This window comes from Phalaenopsis equestris, unplaced genomic scaffold (genome assembly GCF_001263595.1).
Source record: "Phalaenopsis equestris unplaced genomic scaffold, ASM126359v1 Scaffold000761, whole genome shotgun sequence".
NCBI lineage: Eukaryota > Viridiplantae > Streptophyta > Magnoliopsida > Asparagales > Orchidaceae > Phalaenopsis > Phalaenopsis equestris.
This window is the reverse complement of record NW_018165201.1, coordinates 4,058,714-4,086,509: the sequence shown is the minus strand read 5'-3', so window position 1 is coordinate 4,086,509 and position 27,796 is coordinate 4,058,714. Positions and strand designations below refer to the sequence as shown.

The 27,796-nt window shown below is 34.7% G+C and overlaps 2 protein-coding genes across 2 annotated transcripts; both read right to left on the bottom strand.

The window, feature by feature from the left end:
* Positions 1–133: 133 nt before the first annotated feature.
* On the bottom strand, positions 134–16,902 carry LOC110030843 (katanin p80 WD40 repeat-containing subunit B1 homolog). The gene is made up of 18 exons (XM_020733777.1): positions 16,710–16,902; positions 14,875–15,005; positions 8,983–9,100; positions 8,496–8,722; positions 8,318–8,420; positions 7,801–7,871; positions 5,888–5,962; positions 5,668–5,811; positions 5,153–5,342; positions 4,426–5,046; positions 3,897–3,953; positions 3,727–3,803; positions 3,451–3,573; positions 2,847–2,921; positions 2,053–2,165; positions 1,581–1,697; positions 1,444–1,512; positions 134–437 (listed from the first exon to the last, which is right to left on the bottom strand). The coding sequence occupies exons 1-18, from the start codon at positions 16,732–16,734 to the stop codon at positions 374–376; spliced, it is 2,400 nt and encodes a 799-aa protein (XP_020589436.1). The 5' UTR covers positions 16,735–16,902; the 3' UTR covers positions 134–373.
* Positions 16,903–21,065: 4,163 nt separating this feature from the next.
* LOC110030984 (zinc finger CCCH domain-containing protein 56) lies at positions 21,066–27,746 on the bottom strand. Its single transcript, XM_020733992.1, has 3 exons — positions 27,527–27,746; positions 26,621–27,398; positions 21,066–21,600 (listed from the first exon to the last, which is right to left on the bottom strand). The coding sequence occupies exons 2-3, from the start codon at positions 27,387–27,389 to the stop codon at positions 21,320–21,322; spliced, it is 1,050 nt and encodes a 349-aa protein (XP_020589651.1). The 5' UTR covers positions 27,390–27,398; positions 27,527–27,746; the 3' UTR covers positions 21,066–21,319.
* Between the last annotated feature and the right edge of the window lie 50 nt (positions 27,747–27,796).

Below are 27,796 nucleotides of genomic sequence, written 5' to 3'. Positions count from 1 at the left end.
GAAACTACAAATGATTATTATTAATATCCAATTAAAAACTATATAAAACTACAGAAATTTTCTTAGCAACAAATAATGATCATCTCCAAAGTTCATAATCAGAACTCAAGAGAATGATACAAAGATCATTACATACAGACCAAAACTACGCCGATTGAGCATTTATATGAATTTGAGCATTTTACATATTATACAAAACCATAGACCGAACTTATCAAAATTTATAGTGTATCAGCACCTGAGTTTCATTAATATGGTACAAATATATATATAGACTGGATTTACTAGTCATGAAAATATGAGAATTAGGAATTTTTCATTTGGAATCATCATAATAATGTGAAAGGTTTCAGAAGTTACTTATCTAGGGCTTTCATAATAGAGTCAGGAATAGCATATTCAATTCCTCCGCATGCTTCGCAACTATGCCTCCTCTCCTTTGGAGAAAATATCAAATCAAAATCAATTATCAGTAGCAGTAAATCAGAGAAAACTTTATGGGGAATTTACATGCATAACCAATTCCCATCCATTAACATATTTAACACTTAAACACAACTTTTTTTTTTTATATTTATGCCACCCACCAAAATCTAATCTTTCATATCACCTAAAAAAATGTCACCACACAAGCGCGCGCACGCACACACACACTCTCTCTATATATATACATATTAAAGTCAATGTTTTACATAAGTAAATACATAGGAATTAGATAGCATGTAAATCTAAGAAATTTTTATACTGCAAAAAGTCATAGTAGAACTTCAAAATTTTCATATAATATATAGCTACATTAAATTTGTTTTCAGATATAGAGAAGGCATATTAATGAAGGGCTTGCTTGAGATTAATTTTATTTTAAAAATAAAATTTTTTAGTGATTTCTTTATTATTATTTTTTTCTTTTAATAATGAATCAACTTATTATTAAAAATACTCAAAACAACTCAAAATATTTTTTAAAAATAATTATCACGACCAAATATATTTTATTCTAAATCAAATCATAAATAAAATAAAAAAAATGGAAAAAAAAAAACAAGATAAATTAATTACATATTAAACTTTTTTTTTGGTATTTACTTATTTAAAACCTAAAGTTTGATATTTATATTTATACTACTTTGGTGCCACAAACCTATGTATTAAAATGTATATTTCCCTTATAAATAGTTAGTTGTTGAGAGTATTGAGGGTTATGCATGTAAATCTGAAAGTAGTTAGAAATGTAAATACATAAGTAGTATGTGGTATGTATGCAAGTGCTTCAAAACAAAAATGATACCCAACAGCGCCTAAACATTTGGCATCAATGAGAAAAATGCACCATAGATACCACTCAGACGAATAATAATAACTAGCAAGATTGAGAGAAAAAAAATCAAATTTGATGAAATTATAGCCTGACATGAATAAAGAAATCATGAGAAATTTGTTTACCCGATTACTGATGGAAGAATTTGCTTTATTCTCTCCAAATGGTTATGGCATTGTTTGCATCGCTGAAACCTGTTGTTCAACATGCAGAGAGTTAATGGTATAATCCCCAAAGAGAGGAATGAGGTTGAACAAGATACCTTTCTTCAGCATGAAGATCAACTCCAACAAACGAGGAAGCTGATATGGTCGACGAGACTAACTGACCGAAGATTTTAACAAGATCAAAGAGCATTTCGAGGGACACAATGATATGCCTGTTACATTAAAAGCCTAAGAAGCCTGATAAGACAATAAATACTAATTAAATACACCTTTTTTTTTCCTATAAAGTGTCGAAATAACACCCTAACTGTTTATATGGGGTGGTCATTTTAGTCTCAAAGTCTTTAAAAATGTCGAATTAGTTCCTAGACTTTTTAAAGATGTCAAATTCGTCCCCATTTTAGTCGTCTATGGGGACTGTTTCAGCCCACAGTAAAATTTTGGGGACTAAATGGGGCCAACCTAGAAGACTATTTTGGCATTTCTCTTATTCTACTACATAACTGTACTATTCATGATTTACTGCTACCAAATACAAAAAAGGTTAGAAATTTATTCCAGAGATACCTTTCAGTCTTGCTGTTTACCAATCCATGAAGCAAAGGAAGCAAGCAGGAAAAAAGATCTAGAGTGAAGAGGTCAATTTTGCCCCTGAGGACACTGACCAAATCAACTTGAACCTGTGAATCATATTGAAAAGGTCATCAATAGCAGGTGAATTGTTACGCTGAGGAAACTAATAGTAATTATTTGGAAGATTTATATACATACCATTCAATTCCTATGAATCTAGATATCCACATATCTACCACCTTACCTATGTATGAAAAGGTGTATTTCACTTTTTAAAAGTTAAAATAGTGCGATCATTTATGTGATATGAAAAATTTGGATTGTAAAAATAATAAAAAATAAAATCTAGGTGTTATATATGTAAAAACATAGGGGAATTGTGTGAGTGACCCCTATTATTTAGGCATAGTTATTAAGGTGCTAGTGCCTTGGTGTCCTGAGCACTTTAGGAGTGAGACCTTGTGCATCGAAAAAGGAGATTTATATTGACAAGTAATGCGCTTTGTTATGTGTTAGGCCCTACCGAAGACCTCTTATATTTCAAACAGCTTGAGAAAATTGCGTAAAATTTTTATTTGTATAATGTTAGAATTATGATGTACCATAAATATGTTAAAAAGGATGAAAAACTATCAGGATTTATGCTTTTACCTCATTCCTTTTTTTTCTACTAATAAAGGGCAGCAATCTTTAAGCTATTTAAGGAGCCTTCCATCTTAAAACTAAGTTGAAGTTATAACAAGAAGAAATAGAAATTTATAAAGTAAAAAATATAATTACTAACTTACCGAATGGTCAGGTAATTTCACCACTGCATCCACTGCTGCTTTAATACCACTGTATTCCCAAAAATGCCGCACAACCTAAAATTTGAATTTAGTAATTTAAAAATTATAGAAAGCTTATAAGAAACTTACATTATAAAAGCCTCCTAAGAGAACAAGCATTAGGCCCAAGGACAGTAAACTAAAAGTGAAAATTAAGTTAAATTCTTTGAGCACTCACAACCATAATAAATTAACAATATTTTCTTCTATAAATAAATTTCCTCTTTCTATTCGTTTATTTTTGAATCTTCTGTAATGAGAAGAGAACAAAACTTGCATTTTCCAATATGATTTGACAGATAAGCATTTTCAATGGTGTATATAGTATAGCCAATCAAAGGTAGGGTATGAATAACGAATAAATCAAAGAACAGGGGTTGAATTATAAAATGGTACATAAAGAACCGTAGTAATAGATCAAAGCTCAGTAAACCGTTCATTTATTAACACGCCCATTGCATGACATTTAAGCACCATCAATTTCACTTAATCAAACTACAATTAGTTTTTTTTTTTTTTTTTTTTTTTTTTTTTTCAGGTCTTTTTTGGGGCGTGAATACTTTACCTGGAGCTTTGTTAGGCGAGACTTCAGAGAATTTACAAACACATCATGGTTTTGTGACAGTTGATCACAAATCAAATCATCTTCTAACTTCATGTCCCTTACTGACGCTAGAACTGATCCTTTCTGATAGATAAAAAAAAAAATCATATTAACTCGAACAAGACAGGACAGAAATATGTTCAATGGGATAAAAGCTGAAAGACAGTTTTTTTATTCAAAAAAAGGAAAGAAGGATAACAATTTATCATAACTAAAGGTTTCAAACGAAGAACTAACGGTAGCTGAAGGACCAAAACTTTCTCTCCTCTCAAATCTTTCAACAAGAGACCGTGTCTTCCCAAGTTGGACAGCAACTACAAAAGAAATTAAAAATTGTTAAATTTATATAAGAAACCAACATGTAAACACCCTTGCATCCATCAAACCCTTACAACTGGTCAACTAACCTCCCCTAACATATTTAACCGAGCAGTTTTCTTTGCTAGAGCTTGCCAACTCCTCACCTGAAACAGAAAAAAATAATAATAATAATAATTTTTCTCCACATTTCAAGCAGGACGTAACAGTCAATATGGTGTAAGGAGATGAAATATAATAGGGAAATTTGCATACATACCACTCAATTCCTATAAATTTACATATGTGACACCTAAATTTCAATTTTCGCATACGTGCCACCTTACCCATGCATGAAAAGATAAATCTGGCATTTTAAAAGTTAAAATTGTGGTATTTTTTAATTTAATATGAAAAATTCGGGTGGCATAAATGTAAAACGTAACTGTTTGTATTAGACATGTAAATACATAGGAATTGGACGGTAGGTACGTAAATGCCCCAAAAAAACATGGTGATGATTGAAAGATTAGAAGACTATCCTAAAAAAGTAAATCTTATTTGAAGCCAAGCAAGAAATAAGTTGGGAGGGGCACAAAGGAACTTTTATGTGATAAGGTGTTGGCATAGAAATAATACTTCGGTCAGTTTGTACTGTGGCAGGCTGCCGAAGGGACATGATTCCCTCAAATTTCTCTGCAACATATCCGGTATCCAAACAATGACCACCACCGGCTGCTGTTGTTTCAACTGTTCCCAGTTGCTTGGATTTTGAACTTGAAGAACGAAATGCTGTCCCACCCGATTGAGATTGACTGCCACTATCATGAAATGTCGATTGACTTACATGAAATTGATCGCCAGATATTACATCACAAGCCGAGGAATCGGCATTCGAGTTAACAGCTCTAGAACCAGCTGTTTTTTCGCAGTTTACAACACTCCTAGGAACAATGACAGGCATGGAAAGCTCTTGTTTTTTCCGTGCAGCATGCACCTCCATAACATGACCATTTGGTAATAATGAAGAATTTGTGCTTGGGGATATATCCCTAGAAGAACAGTTTGATGAAGTTTCAGTGAACTTAGCAACCCTGGATGCGGTAGAATTCAATGTGGATGAAAAGGGAGAATCGAGTTTTTTTTTAGCAATATGATTGCCCGCAGAGAGTCTTGACTTCGGACCATTTGAAGTCAACGAAACAGTTGCTGAGTAGATGGAATCAGTTTCTTGTAATGGACTTTGATTACATTCATTAGCTTTCTCCCGCATGCATAGAAAGGAAAACATAGAGGAATCAACACTCAAGGATCGAATTATTTCAACACATAATGATGTAGGTTACTTAAAACTAAAGGTACTTACAACTTATTGACAGGTTTTCAGGTTCCCCTTTTGTTTTAACTGCATAACCTACAGCTCCTGTAACCAGCGGTGAATTGCCTTTTGTGCCGCCTCCTACAGGACTATTAGATGAGTTTTCTATTTGACTTGAAATAGGTTCCATTAGGCTATTTTTATTGAGCCCAGGCCCGATGGCGTAAGATCCAATAAGCTGTGATGCAAAAGTTAATTACTCTCACACATAATTCAGAGAAGAAATTAGGGAAATTTACATACGTACCACACAATTCTTAAGGATTTACATATCTAACTGCTAAAGTTTGATATTTACATTTATAACTACTTGTGCTACAAAGCTAAGGATCATAAGGTGCATTTGACTTTTAAAAAGTTAGTAAAGTGGTATTCTGATGTGATGCTAAGATTTGAGTGTTATGAATGTAAATATTATAGTTTAGATGTATACGTAAGAATTATGTCATCTGTACGTAAATGCCCCGAAAAATTAACGTGAATTTTAAAATGAGGATAGTTACCGATATATCTGCAATCCAAACTACAACACGACTTTGATGATGAGAGCATCCCAAAAGCTTTCCTTCATAAATAATTAGGTCAGCCAAGGAAGACCAGCCCATTTCAACAGCATCATGGCATATTATAGGCTCCCAAGATAAAACCTTTCATCAGCGCATGCAAAATGAGGACATTTATAGACTACATAGCGGCTCTTATAAACAAAAGATAAAATTGAACCTTCAAAACTTCATCCAATGCACAGAAAAGAGTTTTTCCATCCGGGTGAAAAATGATAGATCGTATGCCTGTGGCCTGAAAAAACAATGGTCATGAAAACAGGTATAGCATATCAATAAAATTGTATTTTTAAATTCTTAAAATTACAAATTTAAACTTGTCGATGAGTATAACCAAGAAAAACAAAATAATTTGAAATAGTGCCAAATATCAAGCCAAAAAAAGAAAAAGAAAAATATAGTGCATGCATGATAGAAATAAGAAAGGAAAGTGGTGATTGAAAGAATTAATTATGAGGGTTAAGAAATCACCAAATGTGCTCCAAAAGGAGGGTAAAATTGTGAACAGTGCACATCAATTCATCAGCTATTTACAGACATGGTTGTCTAGCATGCTTGTTCTAAAAGCTAGCAAGCATAAATAAATTAAAATAAGTCTTATTTTAGAGCATTTTGCAGTGAAAGATCTATGAGCTGCAAAATAAATCCTTCGGATAAGGATAGCTTCTGATTTGATAGATAATATTACTAAAATACAAACAGTATTTTTTATGATTAGACGTAAAACTTGCTATCACTCCTTAGGCAAACCTGATATAACACATGTTGTGGTAGCAAAGATACAGGGAGCGTGACAAATATATCTTTCAAACTCAGAGTCGCACAAAGATATATGAATTTTTTTAGCATAGATAACACTAAAGGTTTTGTAGACGTTAACTTAGGTGATGTTAATAATAGGAATGCCACAGAATATTTATAATATGGGCAAAACATTTGTGAGTTGGTGTTTAAAATACAAAATATTTTTGCACATTCAATCATTAATTGAATATATTTATGTTAATGAAGCAACAAAAAATGATATTATAAAAAAAATTTTGTATTGACAAGGAAGCAGTATTCTCCTCTATGATGGTAGTGCATTTCATTTTCCACAGAATTCCCTCTCCCATAAAAGGATAAAAATACAATCAGTTTAAAGTAGCATGCCTTTGTGGATACTTCCATGACCTATCCATGATCCAGGGAGAAATTAATAGTACGGGCAATCCAGCATACACGTCGGCCAGTTCAATACTTGTAAACAAATCAAACTTCTGTAACCAAGTTGGCCTCCATGGTTAATTATTAAGGCGTTGCACTGAATTTCAGGGTTATATAATGTAACTAATTGCATGAATGAGAGATTATTAAGATTGTGTAAAGTTTGGTTCATGTTGAAGACTATTTCAATGTCATTGCAGATCCAACTCTGCAATGAGATGATGGGAGTTTCCACATGGCAGCAGGCTCACGCCTAAGAATTTAATCAACGGCAGGGCCCTTGAAATTAACTTTTTAAGACTATGTATATGCAACATCATTGTTCCATATGGTTCCCTAATGTTCTAATATTAAAAAGGTGTCACCCCCATGATTCTATCAAAAGCTATAAGATAAGATCCTTGTAAACATAGAGCAGTAGGTTTTATAACCAAGCCACATAAAATCTTAATTCCTTTCATAATATTTTGTTGATTTCTCTTTTGATTTATTCCTAATAATATCATCAACCTTATCTCAATAATTTGTGGTTAGCTTTATGAATCCTCAGATCTTGTTGAATGCTGCATATCAAATTTTCTCATTCTACTTAGGTTCCAGCCCATACCATGATTTTAAATTGTGAAAATTGGTAAGGAATGAACAGGTTTCAGCCAGATGGATGTGACAAAAAATGTATGAAAAGTTCGAGGCTCCCACAATTCAAGGGGTAAGCATGGCGCAAATAATATAACTCTCTTAACTTCATCAATCATTCTCGTCTTTCTTGACTTGATAAGATAGTTAGTTTTATTATATTCAAATTATGAAGAAGCCCGTCTTCACCACTTCTCACCAGCGAAACCAATAAATATATACAATGCATACCTCGGGACCTGAAGAACCAATCAGCTCAAATGTTTCCAAGTCCCAAAATTTCACAGTTCGATCTGCAGATCCTGAAAATCATTTGAACATTAGCAGGATGTCAAACATGGTCCCATATGCTTCCAAAGGCAAAGGTGGTTTGTTCGGTGAAATATTCTAATTAACCCTATATAATGACCCATTGAGCATAAAAAACACTCCTCATCCGCGAATCAATTGGTCACAAGAAAGAAAAAAGATCGATGCAAAAGAAACAATATGTATTATACGGAAAATTCAACTCATGTGCGTGCAACCATTTACGTGCCCTTTAGATGCAACAAAAAATTGCTCCATTCATGCACAATTTTGAAAAGGTCTACTTGTGAAATAAGAAAAACACAAATGCTGATGTAATCATTGACGTACAAAAAATAAAATGATAAAAGAATGTAAGAAAAAGGCAAACAAACATGAATGAGCACCGATCACACACCAAATAATCAATGTATTACAGAACATTCCAGAGGAAGCACACCTGTAGCAAGAAGAAACTCATGTGGGTGAAAATCTATGCAGCTTATCATTCCTTTATGGAACTTGAAATCATGCAGAAGCTTCCCTGCTGTCAAATCCCATAACTGATCACATATATAAGAAGACCCTTAGATAGAATTATAAGTTTAAGATTTGAATCAATAAATGCGGTAAACTACCTTCACAATGTTGTCCTCTCCTCCAGTGACAACCCATCGACCATCAGGAGTGAATTTGATTGTTTTAATTCCTCGTGTATGACCCTTGTAAGTATGAATGGAACCCTTCTTTCTAATATCCCATATCTTGAGATCAGTATCCATAGAACCAGATGCAAAGAACTCACCAAATGGATGAAATTCAACAGAGGTGCAGCTGGATCTGTGCCCAGTTACAGATCTAACATCTACACTTAAAAATATAAACTCAATTAAAGAAAAAAAAGGTAATGTCATCAACAATGATACTTACAAAGTATCAATATAAAAAAATTGACTAGCAGTAGGAAAATAGAGATGTTGATCTTGTATTTAACGTGTGGATTCTAGAATTATGTAGTGATCCAAAATATGTTTCAATCTGCTATTAATTGATAGGCTGATGAAACAATTAAACAAATTGCAGCTAGTAGTAGTAATTTGCATAAATCAATTGCACGGCACTCACTCTTGCCTTCCTCTAAGTCCCAAAGCTTCATCGTGCCATTAGAAGCTCCCGCAAGAACCAATACTTCAGCTGAATCAAAAGTTACAGATTGGACTGAAGTCGTATGACCAGATAGACTCTGCAGATTTATGTAAAAACAAATTTATTCATATAAAGGACGGCATTATGTGTCCAAGAAACGCAACAAGGCTTAAAGCGTACAATTACAACAAAACAACAGAAAAGCAAAAAATTTAATAAAAAAGTTTCTCAACCATGGAGCCAACTTAAAAGGCAAATAGAAAAAAATTGTTCAACGACACAACAAGCTTATTAGGATTATTCAGATCGTTATAGAAAATACTGCACAATCAAACAGCTGATTTTTAGGATTGAGAGAGAACTACTGATATGATACCTTAATTCTTGTGATTAGTTTTAGAGTTGTATGTAATATATTAATCATCACTAAATAACAAACCATGCCTTGTTTTTAAGGTGTATAGGACGCATTGGATTCTAGATAAGACGCTACCCAGAGATTTCATTCTCATTTAGGAAGTACTTTTTTGTTATGGGGTTTCTCTTAGGCACAAGCTCCTATGGTTAACTACCTCTCCCGATAACGGGAGATCACTTTCGATTAAGGCTAGTTATTAAGAATTGACTATTCAACATATAATAGAAGAAGATTTAAGACTTTAAATTGTAAAATTCAACACTTGAAGATTAAAGCGGATGGTAGGGGAATGAAGACGAAACCAGATCAAGATCCCATGATTTCGTCATCCCGGGCCGTCGTGGTCCCTGATCCACTTAGTTGGAGGTAGTCGACCCAACTTGATAGATTCTTGTCAGTAGTCATGGGTTGCGTTGTAAATCTGAGGTGGATGCTTGTCTAAGGAGACAAATTTAAGTCGATTTTAGCTAAAAGAAGATTTTATGTCAATCAATTGTACCCTTATGGTTCACAACTCAAAAGGTAGAAAATCATTGGAGAACATACGAACTGCGACCATGGCGTAATATAATGATGTCATTTGGCAGCAGCCATCCGGTCAGAGAGCACCGGTCATAACCGCTATTTTGGGGTGTCATTTGACGGCTGAACCACGCAGACAGAGAACTTGGGTCACGTACTTATTGACAAACAATTACTTTGATGGTAAATATAGAGATACATTTATTATGACATTATCTTACTGTGAGCTGAAGGTAAAAAATTTTGTCACACTCGACAAACAGTTGCAGAGGGTGGATGAGATTTTCTTTTAAGTTTTTAGTGATTAAATTTTACTTGAATATTTGGTTGGTTAATTTAACAAATTTTAATTTAGAATATTGATCCCTCCTGGTGAAATATTCAATCAACACGACCATTAGATAAATTTATTTTTGAACATTGTCAACTGTGTCCCGCTTACAATGGATCATGTTCTGTGATATATCTTCTAAATTTATTCAAATAGATTTTGAAACTTAATTTTGAAAATAGACCCCTCCGATTGAAGTTTTTTTAATCAACACGATCATCATAAGGGTATTTAAGCTTTTAAAACTTATATATTTGGAGTGAGAGCGTCTAATTTTATCAAATTTAGACTTTTAGGATATAAGTTCTGCCGTCTCCTGTTTTTTATGAGAATGATCGGACTAGTTTGGTGATTTGAGCTTGTAAACTCTTATTTCAAGATTTAAACATTTATTTTAAAACTATTAGAATCCTCAACTCCAGTCCTTATTAGGAGAAGAATTGGAATAGTGGGGTGGGACTTACAACTCAAATTTATTGAAAATGCGACCCAATTAGCCCGCGCAACATTCTCGATCCTCATATTTCAGCATTCTATACGTTGGTTGGAGCACATGCAGACATTTATTTCATATATTTGAATAGCTTAAAGAGTTTAATAAACTTTAAAGACTTGCATAAACTTTAAGCCATAAATTTAATATGGAATTTATGTTAAGAAGCATATGCAAGATTTTGAAAATCTGCAATTGATTTGCTTATATAAACACCCTAAAGCCTGCATAACTCAAGGATAGCTCAAGTGGTGCTCATTTAAGTCTTAAGAGAAGGCTAACATTTCAAGATTTCTCATTGGATTTAGGAATAACAACAATTCTTTTTTTTTTTTAAATCGTTTGAAGCTTAAAGTATTTGTAAAGAATTATGATGTTAAATTTTAAAAGAGACCGAATTTTGTTTGCTAGCAGGAGTATAACGAATACGGTGGCGAAGCGATTAATTTCAAAGTTTTAATAAAGATCCATATTTGAATTATGTTTCGCTCTCCCCTTAAGAGCCTAAGTCTGAATAATTCAATTTTGAATTGGTTTCCAAGCTGTAGGAGCTCCAGTCTGAAAAGCTTAATCATTTAAAATATTTTCAAATTTATGAGCTCAAGTTTTAAAAAGATCCAAATATTAATATTTTAAACTTTGAAAACTTATTTTTTAATATTCCAAGAACTATAAAGTTTTAAAACTCTAGGAGCCTAAATATTTTAAAGCCCGAACTTTAAAATATTTTAGAACCTAAAGAGCCTAAATTTCAATCGTCTGAGACTTTAATACTTTTAAAATCCTAATAGCCTAGATTTTAAAAGCTTGAAATTTCAAATTATTTTGAAATTCCACTTGATTCATATTTTATTTTTATTTTATAAAACCAAAAAATCTTTATTTATAAGTCCAAAATTCACCCAAAAATATGGCAGTCCCCTAGCGTCAACACCCGTTTGGGGGCACCGGAGGATGCCAACCTTCCCAGCTATCTTAAAAGACGAGTTAATCGATGAAGTGAAACACTGCGGCCATTGAGCAAAAAGTATAAACTTAATCTGCAATCTTAGAATACACAACGAGCCTTCAATGTGCCTGTACAAAAGGGTTAGCTCACAACCAATATTTCCCGAGTAGTACTTTGTTTTCTCTGAACGGTGCTCAATTTCCCATGAACAGATATTCACTTTCCCACGAGTGGGTACTTTAAAATATTCATTTTTTTAAAAAAGATTTTAAAAACGAGTTCGCGTTTTTCCTCAAGTGATACTTAATTTCCCCATGAACAGGCACTCGCATTTCCTCGAGTGGATATTTTAAAAAATTTTCCTACATTGCCACAAGAAATATAGATTTCAAGCCCAACAGCATTGATGGCGACGATGACGACAAATATAAAAATAAAATTAACAGTGCAACATTTCATCTCAGATTTTCTTTCTTTTTTTATACAACATACAACATGAAATAAAACACAAACACTAAACTTATAAGTAAATAAACAAAGGAAATAAACCACTATTATTGCGCTTGGGTCAGTGCATTTGGGTATCGCAAAGATGCAGAAAATTTAATTCAGGCATATGACTCAAATGGGAATTCTTTGGGTTTGCATAAAAAAGCTTTCCTTCATTTGATTAACATGAGAAGTAAAGCAGATTAGGGCAGAGGCTGGGCTTGGGATTGCGTGAGAATAAGATAAAGAAGAGCTTGAACGAAGGCTTCGGATTTCAAGCTAGGGCACAGTGATAGAAGGTTGTGCGACAGGGAGGAGCTCTTCAAACTCACGCACAAGACAGACCATACAAAGATGATCGCGACTTAGGAGGTGCGACGGGGAGTGCAGTTTGGTGCGAAGGCTAGAGCAGAGGATCGCACAAGGAATGAGAGTCATGCGAAGACATTAGTGAAAAGTATATTGTGACACAAGGAAGAAGAACCATAGGCGCATCAGGATAGGGCAGGGGCAGAGTCAGCGGCAAGCAATCTTTTACGGCAGGGAGGAGTCGGGCGCTGGGAGATCGGATCGCAATAAAGGCAATAAGGCTTCTGTCATGTGTAAATTTTGAATAGGGAAAAAGAATGGGAGGGTTTGGAAGGCCAAGGCAATCATGTGTATGGTGAAGAAGATAAAATAATGTGAATGAAGTAAAGGGATGGTGACTTGCATTGCACGACCTTCGAATCAGAGAAGAAGAACTAAGCAGGGAGGGTCACAAAAGAGGAAAAACGAACAAGGTGTAGGAACAAAAGGAACTGACAAGAAGACAATGTGCGAATGAATGAGCGAGGGGTTTCTTTCGTCTGCTTGTAATTGAAGGGAAAGCGGGAACAATTATACCATCGAGTGGGCTCCAACAAGCGGGAAGAGTTAAAAAATTAATTAATTAATTTTAATTTTCTTTTATCCACCTTTTTTTAAATTTTTTATTTTACAGTCAACAAGTGAGTTAACCATAAATAATATTTTGTCTTATCTTTTAGTCACGAATGAAGTATGCATTTCCCTTATATGTTTTGCATTTCTTTTTTAATAGTCTGTGTTATGTTATCTACCTTGCCCACTACTACATACCCCATTCTTAGGCTTAGCCACCATAATATTTTCCACCATCCTTAGCATGACTCCAACATTTTAGTTGATGATCCCTTTGTCTACATTGTTAATTGAAGTCTCTCATGAAATTTTTCAGTGTTTCATGATCCTTGCTAGCAATGTTAGAAGAGGCTTTAATCCTCGACCTCTCACACTGCCACCACCATTTTGCATTCCTTATCATTATGATATCAAAGCTAAAATGGATTAATCATATTGGTAGCAAAAATAGCTTGATGGCCTCCTTCTCTTTCTTAAACTAATTTGTTGAGTAAAATCAAACTCACAAGTCACATCAGTTGTTTGTTATCTTAGCTTTGATTCCTCCTTGGCTTCTTTTTCATCTACAATTAAAATAAAAATAATCTCCTCCTCAAACAAAGAAGTTTGGAAGTTTAAGTTCAATCTCCAATGAATATTAGTTTTACGAGGAGTTGTGCTTATACTTAGTGGAAGGCAATCAAGCCAACAAAAATTAGAGTTTGAACCAATCCGACCCAATGATTCTATCATTTCCTGCTAATCTAATTGGTCCCTTGGTTCCTTTAGTTAGAGATTCCATCAGAGACACTAACACAGAATATTGATTTTGTGAAGAATAAGTGTATGGTTTCTCTAAGAGCAAAGACAAAATTATTAAAATTAACTTCTCTGAAAGACAGATTCCCTATAAAAAAAAAAATTCATTAAGATATATAGAAACTTAGAGAAAAATAGAACACCAAATAATGGAAAAGAGAAAAAACAAAACTCTTTCGAGATGAATGATTGCAATAGATTTTGTGTTCATGGATAATAATGTGAGTTTCAAGATTTATACTTACAATGAGTTATGTTATTGACATATTATATACATAAAAATCAGAAAAAGTCACAACATCTAATAAATCATGCTACTATAACTTTTGGAACTGATTGGATGGATAGTGACAAAGTGTTGAGAACATCTTCATTTTCTCTACATGAAACAAATCCTCATCTATGTTCTTTAACCTCCTGCAATTCTCAATGCCATGATTGTGGTCCTATTGAGGTTCATAATATTAGGATTGTTTTCGTAACCTGCAACTGCTTCCTTTATTTTCCTGATTTTGGAGTAGACTATCTTCCTTATTTTTTTCCTTAAATTTGATTATGAATTGGCTTGAATCAAACAATTTAAAAGATGAAGAAATATTTCAAAATCTCAAAATATTTTCATAACACATAAAAAGCTAAAAAGATTTGTTGGTTATATCATAGATCTGTTAGCCTTATTTCAATACAAAGATAAAAAACAAAATAAAAAGCTTGAAAACCATTTATATTGTAGCAGGTTTGTATTTTAAATTATCACAGTTGTAAACTTGTATGCATGTATCAAATTATGCATTCATACAAAGGTCATAGAATCCTAGATGGGATGGTATGATATCAATGATCAAAATAGCAATTCATCTAAGGTTAGTGGCATAGTTCACAAAAGATAGAAATGTGGACAAAAAAAAAGCAAAAAGGATCGTAAAAAATTCATTGAAGTTTGAACTAACCAGCAAAGATTTTGATGAATCAAAGCCCCACAAATTGACCGCACGGTCACTACCACCAGTGACAAAAACTCTACATGATTTCTTTCCAATATTTAAACAGTTTACATCACTTGCATGTGCGACAAATTCTTCTGTATTCAAAGTCAAGTAAAAGAACTATATAAAGAAGATTGCAATCTATTTCAAAGGCCACCATTTTAATTATTTAATGTATGGATAAAAGTGAAGTCTTAATTAAATTCTGCAACATTATTCTTTTGCATTTTCATTTTAACTAAGGTGTCAAATACCTTGATAGCTATATTGGAAAAATCATTTCATAAATGACAGCATTTTGCATGCAGAAGTGCAGTTTAAAAATGAAAGAAATCTTTCACCGCCAATGAAAAAATGCATATAGCATGCAAGCAGTATTGCCTGAATCCGAATCAATTAGTTACCCTAAAACTAAGATAAGGAAATCCTTATTCAGAATATTTCAATTGTTAACCTTAATGATGTGATTTCATGCATTGTGCAATAGAAAACATGAGATGAGCTGGGTAATCTTAGCTTGGTTCCCAAAAGGGGGGCAGTAAAGCTTCTCAATAACATCATAAAAGTGGCCTGAACTCAGATTGTTCATTAAGACTATGACAAAGACTGCGGGACAAGCAATTCACAAAAATGTCAAACAGAATGGTAGTAAAATTACAAATTCTCACCTGACCCTTTTAACAGACTAACATGTAGTGAAACAAAGATTGCTCCAAAACTAAAGCAACAACAACAACAACAACATGCCTTTATCCAACTAAATGGGGTCGGCTATATGAATCCTTTTTCTCCATTGTGCCCTATTGAGTGACATATTTTCATTTAATTTTAATAGATTAAGATCATTTTTTATACAATATGCCCAAGTCTTTTTAGGCCTACCTCTGCCTTTCTTCACATAAGTCCAATCTAAAACATCTACTGTCCTGACTAGATCATTAGATGTCAAAGTTTGATGTCACCATACCATCTAAGATGACTCTCTAATCTTGTTCGCCACTCGAGCTACACCAACCACATCACGGATACATTCATTTTGCACTTTAATGAATAAGCATGATAAAAAAAAACCTAGGACATGCAATGCGATGGAATTTCGAACAGAATAACTGGTGAAACTACAAGTTCTCAGTTGCCTTACTCCACAGAATTATCTAATTCACCGTCAACAGACTACATCAATATACTAAAGTTGATACAAGCTCCGCTACTAGTTCAGTGCTTCAGATTCCAAGGCATTCCTACTCGCATGATTTTTTGTGCATATAGTAGAGGTTCTAACCTTTGGAACTTGCCCTAAGCACTAGAAACTCATTCTTTAATCATGGCAAAGCAAACTATCTCACATTTCCATGATTGGGACAGAGATTCCTACGAGATTACTCATGTATTTCCAGATTCCATACAAAAGCCTCAACATAGAATAGCACTGTGAGAAGATTTTACACCATGAATTCAGCATAAGTTAAACAGATCGTTCTAATCAAGAAAATAAAACCGCAGCAACCAAAATATCTCCTCCCAGTAAATAACTACAATAGTAAACCCTAACAAAATTCATCAACCTAAACCTGATTAAACAAACTTTAAAAACACCGGTGACGTACAAAACTCAACCAACAAATGCCGAATGAAAACCAAACCACACCATCAGCGAAGCGTAAACAACCGGGAAGAGCTACTCAACATCTCAACGCCATCCAAGAATCAAATAATCATCACAAGAACAGCTATGAAATTGCAACGGAAGAGATAAACCGGTATGAAAGCCCAATCTAAGGCAATCTACAAAAGGATACGAAATTTGTAGCCCCGCTTCGCCATTCCCACTCAAATCGAGAGCTCTGCCAGTGGATCTTCTAATGGAGCTTCCACGTTCGAATCGAGTTAAGCTCTTTTGAATCCAGTGGGAAAGCTTCGCTGCTGAGATGGAAGAGGGGGAGAGAGAATGGGTGAGCGCGGAGCGGGGAGCGGGGAAAAGGGAAGAGGTGAAAGGAAAGACCGGGGTTAGTGCAGTCGTGCACGCAGTCCTGTCCCCTTTATATCTGACCGGAAAAAGCGGTTAAAGGTCACGTAAAAGAAAATGTTACCGTGGACAAATACTAAGAAAATTTAAGGATTTATTTGTGTGGTATTTAAATATAATATAAAATTATATTGAATTCTAATTTATCCTTGAATCACTTTGAAGTAGTAGTAACAAATAGAGTGAAAAGAGAAATTGAGAGATCAAAAGTAGAGCGAATAGTAATGAATAATAATTTAACTTTTCTATTTCTTATAATAATCTCTCTATTTATAAATAGGAGGCCACGATATAGTGATATTACATGTTTATTTCTATTTTAATTGAAGCTCTGCAAAAAAATTCGACATATTTTACATACATGAGCATATTGTTTGACTGTTCTTAGACTAGGCCAACTATTTGACCTAGACTCGGTAAGGCAAATTTGGTTAGCTAGGATGAGTTGATGTTGTTAGTCGGCTTATCTCACTTGGCTTCGGGTCGGCATAATTAAATTTAACCAACTGAGCATTGTTGATCGGTTGATCTAGTTTGGTTGTCAGACCTCGACTCCAGATGAAGAGCTCATGTTGACGGAATGTGACCCGAGGGCGAATTAAATAAATAACTCATTTCTTAACAAGGAGAACCTGTGTGATGACTTTGAGACTCTAATTTATTATTAATTCTTGATCCCTAACAAGGATTCTCGAAAATTCACATTTTATCGAATAAATTTTATTTATTACATATCAAAAGTATATAAATACAAATATTTGAAATTTTAAATATATTACTTAGGGGAGAAACTATATAAACATATGTTGTTGGACTACATAACACAATAATATTTAATATAATGATATTTACCCCCTTATGAATGATTATATTGAAATTGAATGAAAAGAGCATATGAATGAAATATAATATATAGTATACTTGTATGTGAACGATTAGCTATAATGACATTTACCCCCTTATGGTACTGATCGCATGATACTAAGTTACTCATGCATGTAAACATAAAAAGTTATTTCTATTGAATTATCTTAAATGATACAATTATAAAAGATGTTCGTGTGACAAATATGTATAAAATGATGCAGATATGGAAATGATATAGTATGATATATTACCGTTTTAGAAATATATTGATAAATCATATTCATAAATATAAATGGACAAATACTATTTTAATTTGTTGATTTTTTAAAAGTGTAAGTGGCATCTATATATTTATTTTCATCGTGTTATTGTGGTTTAAGAATATGAGTATTGTAACTGCCCAACTGTATTCTCGTATTGGTTAATTCTAAATTGTGGACTAGGTCGTGACATTCGGCCCTCACATGTTCGTTCAAGGGTGGATCAGGCTCAAAAGGATGGTAATTCTTATATGATCTTTCACTTTTGCAAGTACACGAGGCTTATGCTATGTCAACTAATATAGTTTGCAACATCATCAAAGCGTAGGTCAACTAAGAAATTATTTTTTACCTGCAAATATTTTTAGAGACGCTTATTTCTAAAATGATTATCAATACTATAACTTTATTTATATTTTATATCTTTATCAAACCTTAATATATATTCTCATAAAAATATGTTTGTTATGACAAAAAAATAAAAATTTTAAAAATGAAAAATGAAAAAGCCAAATAACGAATATAAATACATAATCTCAATTATGTATTTTGCCCTATGGGATTGGTACTCGAGTGATTTTGCACGTTAGGGTTGACCAGGACTAGTCTAATAGCCTCGGGCACTCATTTTGAATAATAATAATAAAACGTACAAATTGTGAACTGCAATAGACTTCGGGTGAGTTTGGGGCAGTTTGTGCGTTTCAAGATAAGCAGTTTATCCTAAAACGCAGGTCGTGAGTCGATAACAATGTTCGACCTACTGCCTGAATTTAGTATAAAAATGAAATCACAATTTTAAATTATAGAACAAAACACGGAAATTAAACAGTACCGTTATGTTTTTAAAAACACCCTCACATTTATAAACTACCCCCCAAACGAGCCTTCCTGTCACTTTTCTCTACACGACTAATGGCGGAGGTTGCAGGGATGCGCTGAACCTCATACATGTGATGGTTTACAGACACGAGTAATGACACAAACACAACTAAGAAAAAAAAGTGATATTTAGTACAGATCACAAAACAGCGAAATTAGCCGCTCGAGTCGCGAACAGATGTCGGCCTTGATTTAGGATGCGATGCCGATAAAAGGAGGCAAATGGGGGCACGGCTATTTCCGAACAGGATTTGATGCTATCCATCCAAATGATGCCACGTGGAAATTCCAACGCCATTTATATTTTAAGAGCAGCGTGCAACCATCATTCCATGTTTTTATGAGGAACATAGCTCGATTTGATAGTTAGCTTTAATTTATTTAATTTTATAAATATTTGTGCGTGTGTTTTTATACAATAAATTGGAGGGAGCAATATATTAGCATCACAGTGTTGTACGATAATAACAAACACGAGTAAAAAAAGAAAGTGATCGAACAGACAATGTAAATTTTTTTACGTGAAAACCTAAATGAGCAATAATCATGGTGTTTGACCTATTCAAATGATTCCACTATGTCGATATTTGTTACAAAAATTTATCAACTCTTGAATACCTAGAAGTAATATTACACAAGTACGATATGACTTTCGCTTAGGAAGTGATAGAAAACGCGGAGGATGTGACGGTGATCTAGTTGTTATGAAGAGAGGTTGAGTGCCAAAAAAGTCTTCCTCCTATGTCAGAGGTAGCGGCGATGACAGTGGTAGTCGACAGTGGATGTTCGATGGAGGCGATGACGATCCATCGGTAGTGGCGGTGCGATGACGGCGACTGAGCTATGGTAGTCTAGCAGTCGCATTCGTCTGGTTGCGGCGACGGTGATTTGACAATGGCGACAGACGGATAGTGGTAGCCCAACAACGGTGGTCTAGCGCCCAAGCGATGAAGGTCTGACAACGTTGGTCAATTATGGCTGCAACTCAATTGTGGTGGTCAGACAGTGATGACAATGGTGGTGGCTTGACGATTGACCAATTGTGTTCTAACAACAAAGGAGGCTCAACAGTGATGGTCGAGCAACAACGACACTGGTCTGCAGGTGGCGGCAGCTAGTCGATAGCAGTAGGTGTTGGCGGAGCTTGAGAATACTCAAGAGCTTGGAGCTCATTTAGTTTCTCTTCCAGGTCAAAGCCTCCATTCACAAAGAAAGCGGAGGTTTACTTAAATTTTATGAGTGACATGCTTCGTAAATATTGCATAAATCCAAACCACTTCATTAGGACAGCCTAAAGTGATTGTTTCGATCATATGGTGTTTTATTAGCATTAAATGCCTTAATAATATCAAAATTAAGTGATATTGAGCTTGTTGGATTTGACTCGTCGAGATACTCGATCTAACTACAAATTTATCAGACTTAAAGATCATTTAATCTCTCAAAATATATTAGGCTCACTTGAACTCGTGACGGATCGATTTTGATGTGATCCAGTTCATTTTCTGAGTCCCTTCACCAAACCATCATACTTCTGTTGATCACTCTCCATAGATTGCCACATTAACATTCTCCTTCCCCATCACCACCTGCTCCTCATAGATTCCGGCCCTCACAAATAGGCTATAGCACATTCCTTCCACTATTTGTTTGGCATCGCAATCATCGCTTGTTCTATAACGTCTCTCTCAGGTGGTGGCATGCTTCATCGGTGATCGAAGCTCGAAGGCCATCGCCGGTTTTGTGAGGTAGAGATGTGCTGTTTCCAGCGAGATTACGATGCAGTCAAGGCCGAGAACCGATAGGAACTTCAAAGAAACCCCGACAATGGCGAGGTCATCGCTTGTTAGCTGCTTGCCAGTTTTCATGGCTTCCTTCATCTTGGATTTGTCTTCCCAGGCAGGACATGCGTCTATGCATATCTGTTGAAAGATACTTGATATATGATAACAAAGCAATAACAGTCAGCATTAGTTCAGTTCATCTAAAATCAAGACATCTTATTACACATATGTCAAGATCAAACTAATGAGAATCTGGTAAAGATGAAATAAATGTTTACGATATTGAGATTTGAGTGAGAATTTGCAAAATGGATGAAAGAGGGTGCTTGATTTGTAAATACTAATGTTTCAGGTGGTCTGTATGTAATTGGCCCCCCAAAAAAATAACAAAGAACCATAATTTACACCTAGTTAGCTCACAAAACTGAAATTTACAGAACAACAATCATAATTCTCAAAAACCATATTATACAACATGTTCAAATTCCAAAACATAATACAACATTGATAAATGTTAGTTACTGACACCTTAGATTCCACACCACACCTTATAACTCCAAACCAGCCTTTTTCCTACAAAAGAGAGAATTTTACTCATTTTCATCTATCCAATCCCCGTAAATCCTACTGATCTTATCTGGCCCTTTCCAGTTCTGAACAGGCCTTTGAATCTGTCTTTGATTCGCCATTGTTGATCTTTGTGCAGGAACTCCGACGTGATAAACTTCGCCATGAGGAATGGAGATGCTCGACGCCGCTACGACGTCGGTTACAGTCTTCGTCGCCGCACTGGCCTGCTTCAAGTCCATTCCAGTTGCCGAAGAATCCCTCGCTTCCATTTCTACCAACCCTCCACCATATCTATGGAGCTCTGCAGAATAACAAATCATTTCCAATGAAGATAAATATATATTAATTGTACAGTGGAATTTACATACATACCAATAACTTTTATGCATAAATTTTGCCTTTTACATTTATATCATCCAAATATTTCATATCACATAAAAAAATATCATTATTTTAACTATTAAAAGTGAAATACTAATTACAAATTCTAGAAAAGTCTAGTCCATTATACTAATTACACATTTCACATTATTATTTATTTACCATCTTCTAGGTAAAATTTTCGCTTCTAGTTTCTGTTGCACAAGATAAATCCTCTTAATTGTTTTAAGGAATGTTATCTTCAACAATATTATATGAATTAATCCCATAATCTGCTTAATAAATACATTACGCAATCTATTGTCCTGCATTTTACATCGTATTAAATTTTTCATGCCATACAATTCTTATGCATTTAAATATCTAACACTTAAAATTAGATATTTAATTACATAGCGCTTTATTATCTTATTGACATCAAAATTTATGCATAAAAGATGTATTTCACTGCAAAAAAGTTAATATTCGTGGTACTTTGATCTGATTTAAATATTCGAGTATTATACAAATAAATATCGAAATACAAGTATAGACATGTGAATATATAAGAATTACATAGTATATATGTAAATCCCTCTAATAAAATTTACTTTTAAATGTCTATCATATTTGTGATACACTCCGGAAACAAAAACAGAGTGCAAAAGAGGCGGGATAACTCAAATGAGAGCTGATTTAATTAATACCAACAAAAACAAATAAGATAAAACGTTGATTTACAAACCCTAGATGTCGCTAAGAATATGAAGAGAAAAGAGCTGACATAAAAACCAACCCAAGATAATTAGCCCTCATAAATACTTCTCCAAGATCCTCTTTTAAACTTTCCCCCAAAAACCCACATTGATTCCCCTCTTACGTGATTGTGATTAGCGATTGTGTGAATACCACCCGACCGTTGAAATCATGCTTACCCTCTCCCAGACATCCCGATACTCTATGTTGGGTTGGCAGGGTCTGACTAGTCCAACTTAGACCGACATGTCGTCTATAAGGACATGACTAGAGTTCTTTATCTGCGTGGTCTTGCCGCCAAAAGGCACCACAGAAGCGGTTATGATCAGAGCTCTCTAACCGTATGATTTACTGCCAAATGACTTTCATTATATTATTGTCACAACTGTAACTCATATGTCCCCAAATGATATTTTGTCCTTTTGAGTTATGACTCACAAGGTATATTTGATAGGGTCTGCTTAGGGATTTCAAAAAAGATCATGTTCGCGAACAGCTCGTGTTTGAATCATTTGTTAAGTAAAATAGGCCAGCATAAATAATCTTTTTAAACTCAAATTATAAACTAGTCAAATACGAACAACCCTTTGTTTAAATCACAACAGCTCGTGCAATCATGTAGTTATGCATCTTCTAGTAAACAAAAGTGGCACAGGTTCAAATCTAATACCCTACATCTATTTTTTTAATTTATTTAAACGAACCAATTTCGAAGTAGCCGAACACGAGCCAAGCATGAGCTCATTTGAGTTTGGCTTGTTTACAAACTTATATTTGTTAGCTAAGGTTGGCTTAAATTAGTCCTCATAGACAAATATCACCCCAGGTCTACAAAGTCCATTTGGACGAAACAATCGATCGTTGCTAACAATAATCCTTATGTTAGGTTGGGTCAAACACCTCTGCTAATTATACCAGAGTCCGCGACGCAACGAGATGATAAAACCATGCGATTTTGACCGGGCGCGTCATCATTTCCCTCACCATTCGCTTTTTAGCTCATAATGACGGTTTTATAAATTCATAAATCTTAAATATGACTGCTACTATACACCAAGCAACGTCGAGCAATCAACTTCCTAATGACTAACCTTAATCGAAAGTGCTCTCCCGCTATCGAAAGAGGTAATTAACCATAGGAGCTTGTGCGAATGAGAAATATCAAACCTCAGATCTTAAGTCCTCGCAAAATGATGGCGGAATATATCAGTGTGTTTTATCTACTATCTCAACTGCATTTTGAAAATTCAACCCAAAACCTCACGATAAACTTCCCTTCATCTCTCACCTTTCGAGAGAGGTCGAGGCATTTTCAAATTTTTGAAGCTCACAATTTCAAACCTATTAGTTTGATTAATCAAATGATCATAAATAACTTCTTATTGAGCTGAGTAATTAATTAAATGAACATTAATGAGTTCTTATCGAACCAATACCCAAGAAACTTATCAAACACTCAATTCATTTGCTGCTCTAGTAAAAAGCGATTGACTCCATTCAAATTCGTTTAGAATAAATTCTCATAATAAAGTTGTATCTAAACATCCAAAGAGGAATAAGAAAAAATCTTGATAAAGTGAAGGCAGTCCTTTGAATGCTTGCACTGTGTTAATCAATGAAGGAGATACAGAGGTTAACAAGGTAGCTGCAATGCTTAGCACATTTATTTCAACGCCTAGAAAAGCATGCATCATTCTTTCTAGAATAGAAAACTGTAAAGAACTTAAAGTGGACGCCTATATGTAAAATAGCATTTGTGAAAATGAAATAATACATTGCTTCTGCACTATTGTCAACATGTCCAAAAACCGTGGAAACATAACACTTCATTTGAAAATTTAAAACAATTATCATCTCAAAATTTATAAAAAGATGGAACATAGGTGTCATGATGACATAATTGCAGCCATAATGTAAAAATAGTGGTGCATAGTTTCAATTCCTCCCTCCCTCCTCTCCTCTTCTCCTCCCTATCTCACAACTAGCTCCCTGCCATCTCCACTTTCTTATTCTCTCTCTTCTCCTCTCCTCCCGTTTTTCTTTGTCACAATCCCACTATATCTTTCTAAGCTTCACTAACATTATAAGCAAGCACTTCATGCTTGATCCTTCAAGGTCACTAAGAGATCTTTCACCCATCGAATGCAAAGAGCACAAAAAATCATTTAATGTGATACAAATACACATCCATAAAGTGTGATTAAATAAATGTTGTTATTGTTGCTTTATTAAAGTCACAAAGGAGCGGCATGTCCATCGTTTTATCATTATATAATTTGCATATGCCGAAATTAAAATTGCGCCTTGTCAGATTTTTTTAAGCTAAGCAGCTAAAAAGTATAATAAACAAGGAAACAATCTTAATACCAAACAAATGCCTGCTTTCGGTATAACAAAACTCCCCAAAAGTAGGCATGAATATAGATATAGATATATTATAATGATAATAAAGAAAAGTTAAATAATGTACATGTCTAGCAACTATGATAAGTAATGAGTTCTTTGACATAGAGAATACATGAGTATTACACTTAGCATTCACATTTAATGTGAAAGATCACAATCAGATACTCCATATAATCTGGTAGAGAAATTTAGATAAATACTAAGATGAAAAGTATAACCAAAACACAATTCAACCATACCAACAGAAAGATAACAAATGTTACCTGTAAAAATATCCCATGTCTTAGTTGCATGCACAAGATCAATAAGCTGTAGTCCTATAAAAGGAACAACACCCTCAAATGTGCAGATTTTATAGTTATCATAAACCACCTAGAAATTGAAATACTAGATAGTCATATAAAATAACAAGAGAGCATTATTATCACATTGATACGAAATATACTATCCAAATAAAGTCAAAATGCCAAAGCTCGATTGCCTTTTTTTTTTTTTTTTATTTTGCTTAGCAGTCCTCTGATAAAAGTAAAAGTGCCACCAGAATGTGACGAATTGAATAATTACCAAGCGACGATGCTTTCCTACTAAACCTTTGTCTCCATCACTCCTCTCCATCTTCACCCCTCACTCATTATCACTCTTCTCCTCCTCCCCACTCACTTCCTATTCCTCCTCTCAATTCCGATTTATATCTTTTTATGCTTTCCTAATTTCATGTCCAAGCACCTCAAGCCCACCTCCTCCTCTAAGCTCACGATGAAGATCTTCCACCTATCCTATCCAAACACTCCACTAGTTCGTTCATTTATACATCTCTCCTGCATCCACTTGAGAAGCACTGTTAAAGTTTAGAGCAAGCCTCTAAGGTGATTCAACTCCAAACCAATAGAGCACGATCGAATGAATAATGCTCTATAAATTTCATGGAGAAGCAAAGAAACAAAAAGCATTAACAATTAAACCACAATCTAATAGTGAATCAATTCTTACTTTCACTCCCAAAAAGATGCAAAAAAGTTAACAACAGACATATTAAGGAAGAGATCCACCATACATGAGGAACCATAAACATCATCAGACCGTGCATGCTTTATAGTTATCATAATCCAGTTCCCATACTCAAATAGATTCAAATCCAGTGACAAGAGAGTCGCATCATCACATCTTCAGTTGCATTAAACATAAAACATATATTATGACTAAAGGTGTAACGTAGCCGAGTTCACTCGTGTGTAAGCTCGAGCTCGGCTCAGCTAAGCTCGATGAGTTAATAAGCCAAATTCAAGCCAAGCACGACTCAACTCATTAGATCGTGAGACAGTTTGTTTACAAAAATATTTAAATAAAATATAATGAAAATATATTAAAATTCAAGATTTTTTTTAAAATTATTGTATATCTTATATCAAATAATTTCTTATTATTTATCCCCTAACTGGCCATCTTATTTTTTATCTTATTATAACACTAGCAAAAAATAATATTGTTTTCTCTATTTCATAATAAACAAGTCAGCTCTAACTCGTATACTTAAGCTTAAGTTTGAACTCGTAGACTTAAGCTCAAGCTTGAAATCGATTAACTAGTCAAGCTCAAGCTTGAACTTGATTGACTAGTCAAGCTCAAGCTAAGGGTGGTAGCTTGAGCTCGACTCAACATATTTACACCCCTAATTCTACCCATTAAATGTAGCCAAAAGAAGGTGAGATAAAGACACCAAAAAAAGCACATTAAAAACCTTTCATCAACAACTCATTCTATAACAAATGAAAGTAACGAAGATGAAAGATAGAAATGACCTGCAGCACCATGAGCAAAATGGCACTTGCTGCCAAATGGGCAATACCCAGTCATCTCCCACTTGTTACAGATCCTCGTCTTCCAATTGGAAGGCTTCTGATTCATTCCATTCCCTCCACCACCATAACCTCCCCCTCCAACTGTGGGAGAAAGGCTTATAGCCACACTTTCACGAGGCTTTAACTCATCGTGCAGAAAAGTACAAGTATCACCATAAGGGCAACCTTCTTCAGTATAGAACTTCTTGCAGTTTCTCCCCTTGTATGATCTCTGTCCCTCACCCACAACAGAGGAGGTAGTCAGGATTGGAATCTGGTGCTCCTCCCTTGGCTCAACAAAACTTCCATCTTCAAGAGCTGCTACAATTTCTTGCCAATTGGGAGGAGGCTTCCTGAGCTCATCCATTCCATGTGCGAAGTTGCAGTTTGTGACATAAGGGCATGTCCCGGCACGAAATTTGCAGCATAATTTGGTTTTGAAGAACATTTTACCTAAAGCTTTGGACTTGCCAGCACCAGAATCTCCCTGTAAGGAAATTCGAGGCTTCTTGATATGGGGCTGCTCACTCCCAGCACGGGAATGGGGTTGCCGGCCATCATTGGTTTGGTTTGAGAACGAATCCATGGAGGAATCGCCATTCCAAGCACGGTAATCGTCTTCTGTTGCCCATATTGATTGATCGAGTGAAGATGGTATAGGTTCAGAACAAATAGCAGAAGCATCGGGAATGATCTCGATTACAGAATCAGACCTGCCTCCGTAATCCATGTAGAGTTACTTCAAATGTAGAAGAAAACAATAATTCCTTGAGATCAAACCGTTCACGCAATAAAAACTTTCAACTCTAAGAATAATAAAAGTGTAAAGATGGAGAACCAGAGAGAGAGAGAGAGATGAGGAGATACCTACTACTGTGGCGAAAAAAGGGGGAAACTGAGAGTCGGCTTGGATGCGAAGAAGGCGGAAGATCTTTATGTAAGGCGACTAAAAGGAGTGCTAGGGGGTTTCTGCAGCATGAGAATTGGAGCAGATGACAACCAATTTCTCCGTTAATTCTAGGGTTTCTGCGGCGAGGTGATCCAGACGACCAATTTGCGGTATTTCTATGGATATATCTTTTGTTTTTCTTCGGGGATATATATATATATATATATATATATGGAAATATATCGACA